The sequence below is a fragment of the Dunckerocampus dactyliophorus genome, chromosome 21 (genome assembly GCF_027744805.1).
Source record: "Dunckerocampus dactyliophorus isolate RoL2022-P2 chromosome 21, RoL_Ddac_1.1, whole genome shotgun sequence".
NCBI classification, from domain to species: domain Eukaryota; kingdom Metazoa; phylum Chordata; class Actinopteri; order Syngnathiformes; family Syngnathidae; genus Dunckerocampus; species Dunckerocampus dactyliophorus.
In genome coordinates this window covers 12,288,518-12,294,525 of record NC_072839.1, presented here as the reverse complement: position 1 = coordinate 12,294,525, position 6,008 = coordinate 12,288,518, and the positions used below count along the sequence as shown (strand labels likewise).

Sequence of the window (6,008 nt, the reverse complement as noted above, 5' to 3'; positions counted from 1 at the left end):
GGCTGCAGCGCTCCATGTGCGGAAACACAATCCGTCTGTGAAACCTCCAAAAGGATTACACACTTTTGATAAGGACCGCAAGACATTTCTATTAGCAAAAAACACAACAACAAAATACGACTTGGGTGTGGCGAGCTGGAGCCTATCCCACTACACTATCAGTCTACCGCTCATCCTGTTCAAAATAACAGAAAGCTGGAGCCTACCCCAGCTGACCACTACACATCAGTGGCTTTATTTGTTTTTTACATTTTATTTCACTTTATTTTATCCGTCCCTTTTCTGGCCCGCTTGTCCTATTCAGAAACACATGGGAGCTGGAGCCTATCCCACTACACTATTAGAGTCTACCACTCATCCTGTTAAGAATCACGTGGCAAGCTAGAGCCTATCCCAGTTAACCATTCCACTACCAGTGGCTTCATTTGATTTCATGTATCGACCCATCCATTTTCTATACTGCTTATCCTGTTCAAAATAATAGAAAGCTGGAGCCTACCCCAGCTGACCACCACACTATCAGTAACTTCATTTGATTTAAAATGTTTATTTTACAGTATTTTTATTCATCCATTTTCTGTTGCGCTTGTCCTGTTCAAAATTGCACGGGGACCTGGAGCCTATCCCAGCTGATCATGCCACCATCAGTGTCTTCATTGGATTTAATTGATTTTTTTCCATCCATCCACTTTCTACACCGCTTATTTTGCTGGGAGCTGGAGCCTATTCCAACGGATTTATCCATTTGATATGACACCTATTCTGTTCAGAATGACAGGAAGCTGGAGCCGATCCCACTACATCCCCACTACATTACCAGCGTGTAATCATCCATCCGTTTTCCATAGCACTTATCCTGTTTAGAATCACATTCCGCTGGAGCCTACCCCAGTGAATTGACTTTATTTGCCTTGATGTTATTATTTACAGGATCTGCCAGGACAAGGCTCAAGTAATGATGTGTAAATAATGTAATAATACCTATTTTTCCCACGAGGGGGCGTTTTTGCCTGGCATTGTGAGTTTGCTATGATATGCCGTGATGCGTTCACTTATTACATGGCTTATGCCCTAATCACAGCATCGTCTACTGTTCTGTGACGTCACCGGGGTGAAGTGGGAGGAGAAATGTTGTGGAGAAAGAGCGCACAGATGTCCGGAATGCGTCTTAAATGACAAGGATTTCCAGGCCGTGGGCATGTTTTGCTTTCAGAGAGCTCCACGCTCAAAGTGCCCTTCAGAGGACGCCTCTTGAAGACAGTTGGATAACTTTTACACCTCCACAAAGAGGCGGACAACTCCTCCAGAGCAGGTGGTCATGTCCACTGGCTCGTCGGCGAGCGATGCTGAGGACTGTGACGCATCATGTCACACCAGGACAGAAGATGTGGACCGTGACGGCGGGCCCAAACACAAACAGTCCAAGAAGGATGCTCGCCAGTCGCACAGAGACGCGGCCAACGCCAGGGAGAGGGCGAGGATGAGGGTGCTGAGCAAAGCTTTCTCCAGACTTAAAACCAGTTTGCCGTGGGTACCGGCGGACACCAAGCTGTCCAAACTGGACACCCTGCGCCTCGCCTCCAACTACATCTCACATCTGAGGCAGCTTCTGCAGGAGGACCGACTGGAGGACAGCTTTGTGCAGCCATCCACTTTGGTATGACACTTTTATTTACATCACTAAATAAAGTTAAGGCCATTCAAGGCACTTATTGCCACTACCACTACTGCCACCACCACTAATAATAATAAACATAAATAAATAAATAAACAAACTAATAAATAAATAAATATTCATAATTTTTACATTTAAATCCAATACTATAAAAATAATAATAAAAATAATAATAATAATAATAATACATTTACAATAGGATTTTTATATGTATAAATAAATATAAATGTATTGTTTTAAAATTAAAAATATTTTTGAAAACAAATGATTCTTATCAGATTACATGTGTTTTTTGACGACCTTTTTATTTAAACTATTTTTACTTGTTAATTCCATGTTTTTTTTTTAAATGTTTTTTTCTTGTGGCTTTTTAAACATTATTAATTTATTCTATTAATTTTTTTTTTTTACCACTGAGAAATGTTTTTCTGTATTAAAAAAAACCCACTTAAAAAAAGACTTTTAAAAATTTTATTGCAATAAAAGGCATTTTAGGATTATTATTTATAAGACTGTAGATTGGGGGTGTCCAAACATTACAGAAAAATACAGAAAAATAAAAGAATGCAGAGGGCCACTTTTATGAACAGGCTAAAAAAAAAAACCATTTAACACCAAAGCTTTGTGTTATTATTAGTATCACCGTGTCCGTTTTTACTTTACATTGTCCACTTTTGCTGTATTTTGCTCATTTTTGCTGTTTTTTAGTGTTTATAATTGTATTTTTACAATGTGCCGAGGGCCGATAATAAACGACTTACAGCCACCGGGGCCGCACTTTGGACACACCGGCTGTAGATTGTTACCATTATCATTTTTATTTGAAATATAGCTTTACATTTGTAAAGGTAAGGTCATGTTTGCATTCATTCGATTTTATTGATTTTTTTTTGTATTTTAGTAATTTTTTAACAATTTATTTTGTTTATTTGGATTTATTTTATTACTATTCAAGTATTAGACTTATTAATCACACACATTTTCATGTATCTTTAGTATATTTTTATTATCAGGAGGTTCTAAAAATATATTTATATATTATATTTCATTTATTTACTTATTTTCATGTTATTTTTTGTCTTTAAAAAAAACATTTTTAAAAATCAGTCGGGTAATATAATTTATTATTAATTCATTCATTTATTAATTTCATTATAGATAGCCGATATGCTGATTTGCTGGGGGAAATCATGTGTTATTGTACATAACAAGGATTGAGCCACACCTCTTAATAAGCGGAAATAGCCCATATTTGTACTTCCTGTAATGTCCATGTGTTGTGTTTGGAGCAGACGTGGCCGTTTGCGATGGCAGGACACTCAGAGGACCAAGACATGTCCACCACTGGAAGACTTTGTGGAGCTACTGCCTGCTGAGGCCTCCTCCCCCGTGCCTCATCATTATCGTATGATCTATCATTGTTCAACGCCACAATAATAAACATATCATCTTTAATTAGCGTCAATCAAAACTGAGCATCATTTCTGATTGCAGGTGTGCCTAATATTGTGACCAGCAGTAACAGAGATTAAAAGAAAAAGAGCAGTTTTCATCAGGTTGTTGTAAAGTTGCAGCTGTTGTTCATGTTGGTGACTTTCCCAGAACTCCGAGCATGCATACAGAGACTCTCAGGGGACATCTAATGAGCAACCTTCTCACACTCCTGAAGGACAAAGTGTCCTGTGTTTAAGTGGTGCCATCAATCATGGGAACAAAGTGATGATATGGATGGCGTGACTTCAGTTTTTCATATGAAGAGATACATTTATAAATAAATAACAAGGTGGCAACACGAGTTGACGCTTGTTAAAAACGTCGGCGCTGTACAGTGTTCCATTGGCGACATCAAGTGGTCACAAATAGAACTACAAACCATACATTCTATGTTTGGGAAAGAACAGTAAGGCCTGTTAAAATACACACTTTTCATTCAATAAATTCTACAATGTCAAATATATACAAATTCTGACCATAAAAAATTCTTAAAATAATTAACTATTAATTAATCATTTATTAATTATTTCATTAATAATTATTATTAATTAAATAATGATTTTTCTCCAAGGAAATTCGTTTTTTTAAGAGGAAAAAGTAAAAATCTTCGCAGAAAAAATTCTGCAATCTTACAAGAATAAAGCCACATATAAGTGAAAAATTATGGGGTTTTTTTTAAAGGACAAAAGTGAATTTTCTTAAGAGAAAAATGTGCTCGCTCTGACAGGAAATTTTTTTTTAAAGTGTATCTGAAAAACGATTAAAACCTTTTTGAGTAAAATGTTGTTCCATCTTAGAAGAATAAAGCCATAAAAAAAATTAAATACTGTTATCCTACAAGAATAAAGTAGTATTTACTTTTCAAAAAATGTTGTAATCTTAAAAGAATAGTCAAATTTTTGTTCTTGAAGTAAAACAATGTTTTAAATGTATCTTACATATCTATAAGAATTATAGATATATAAATATTATATTCAATGATTTTATTACATATATAAAGATTTTTTTAAGAGAAAAATTTTATTCAAACCTACAAGAATTAAGTTGTATTAAAAAAGAAAAAAAGGCTGTAATCTGAGACGAATAAAGTAGTATTTTATCTGGGATGAGTAAAGTTTTTCTCGAAAAAAACATTTTTAGAGAGAAAGTCCAAATCTTGCTATAATTGGCCCCTCCCCCCCAAAAACGATATAATTTCCATAATACCAACAATATTAATGACAACAATAATAATAAATTCAGATTTTATTGAGAAATAAAAACAAATAAAAAGATTGAATGCCATATAGAAGAGCGAGTACTCTTTCTGTCCAGCAGAGGGCAGTATGTCTACATGTTTGAACCTGCATGGGGCTTTTCTGTCATGTTACTTTTTTCCTCATTAAATGTATTCCGTAAAAACAATGAAAAATTAGGCAATAATTCTGTTGTCAAATGTTCCATGTTATTTTAAACGTGCACTATGCATGATGGGGAAAAAAAACCCTCATCCCATTGGAACAAAGTTGCACCATCAGCTATGAAAAATCAGCACAATGCAAATTTTTCCTGCTTTTTTTGGTATGACTGCAACATTCCTTGAACAGGAAGGAGCTGTTAGGTCCAAAGCCAACATGAGGAGGTTCAGCAAGGCTGCCTCTGTGGCCGCCCTGAAAACTTCATCTGGATGGACGCTCCAGATTTTTCCAAAACCACTTTGGAAATGTTTGTTATTCAATATCCTCTCACTCAATAGCATTAATGAGGAATCCCAAACAATTTCAATCACCTCTTTCCGAATGTATACACTTCCCCTTATGAGTGAGATTAGTTCCTCCCAGGCTTTGTTTATAATAACAGAAGGTGCCTTCTTCCCCTCTAACCGTTGTCTCAAAAGCAGGAATTAGTACAAGAGTTCTGCAACGGAACATTACTGTTCAGTGGGAGATAATACCGATGTACATATAAGGAATTGTCGTGAGGATCATTAAAATTGAGCCAAAGCTGGACTGATGCAGGAAGAAGATGAGATAAAAGTTACAAAAATATAACTTTATGCAAGAAAAAAATGACTTTATTCGTGTACAATTGTCATTTTTTAATGGAAAAAAAACCCCAAACTTTTCTTGTGATAATTTACAGTTTTATTCTTTACATGATGTCTTTTTCTTCCGACCTTTTCTTGATAAAATATGGCTTGATTCTTTTAAGATTAAAAATGTATTTGAAAATAAAACATGACTTTAATCTTTAAGGACTATGATTTGTTTCCCCCCCCCTATAAAAAATGACATTGTTCCCCCTAAAAAACTATTTTTGTGAAAAAAATATGTATAAATATTAATTCATTCTTTAAAAATGTTTTTGTACAAAATAAACAGATGTTATTCTTGCAAAATTATGATTTTTTTTCTCTTAAAAAAAACGTTTTCCTCATAAAATTATGTTCATTTTCACTAAATTTCTTTCAGATTAAAAAGTTTTTTTAAAGTGATTTTAATCTTCAAGGTTCATGATTTTTTCCCCTTTAAACAAATGACACTTTTTCCTCATAAAAACTTTTTTCCTTGAAAACATATGAATAAATTATTTATTCTTGAAATATTATTATTATTTTTGCCTTTCTAAAAAATGTTTTTCTTGAAAAAAATTACTTAATTTTTTTAAGATTAAAAATGTTTTTTTAAGTGATTTTAATCTTCAAGGTTTATGATTTCCCCCCCTTTTTTCTCCTAAAAATGTTTTTCTTGAAAACATATGAATAAATATAAATTCAGTCTTTTAAAATAAAAAATGTTTTTTGAAAAAAAATATATAATTTAATTCTTGCAAGATTAATAACATGACTCTTTTTCCTCTT

The 6,008-nt window shown here is 34.0% G+C and overlaps 2 protein-coding genes across 2 annotated transcripts in view; one reads left to right on the top strand and one right to left on the bottom strand.

Moving 5' to 3' along the window:
* Nucleotides 1-6,008, bottom strand: part of kcnb2b (potassium voltage-gated channel subfamily B member 2b) — a 154,145-nt gene that overhangs the window by 120,908 nt on the left and 27,229 nt on the right. The window lies entirely within an intron of this gene.
* LOC129173812 (musculin) lies at nt 1,189-3,844 on the top strand. Its single transcript, XM_054764971.1, has 3 exons — nt 1,189-1,657; nt 2,968-3,080; nt 3,170-3,844. Exons 1-2 carry the CDS (start codon nt 1,319-1,321, stop codon nt 3,049-3,051), a joined length of 423 nt encoding a protein of 140 aa, XP_054620946.1. The 5' UTR covers nt 1,189-1,318; the 3' UTR covers nt 3,052-3,080; nt 3,170-3,844.

Excerpts from the sequence above, each read along its gene's own strand:
- LOC129173812 (XM_054764971.1), top strand. The coding sequence starts at position 1,319 with ATGTCCACTGGCTCGTCGGCGAGCGATGCTGAGGACTGTGACGCATCA. Across the intron at positions 1,658-2,967 it reads TTGTGCAGCCATCCACTTTG|ACGTGGCCGTTTGCGATGGC; the intron begins GTATGACACTTT and ends TGTTTGGAGCAG.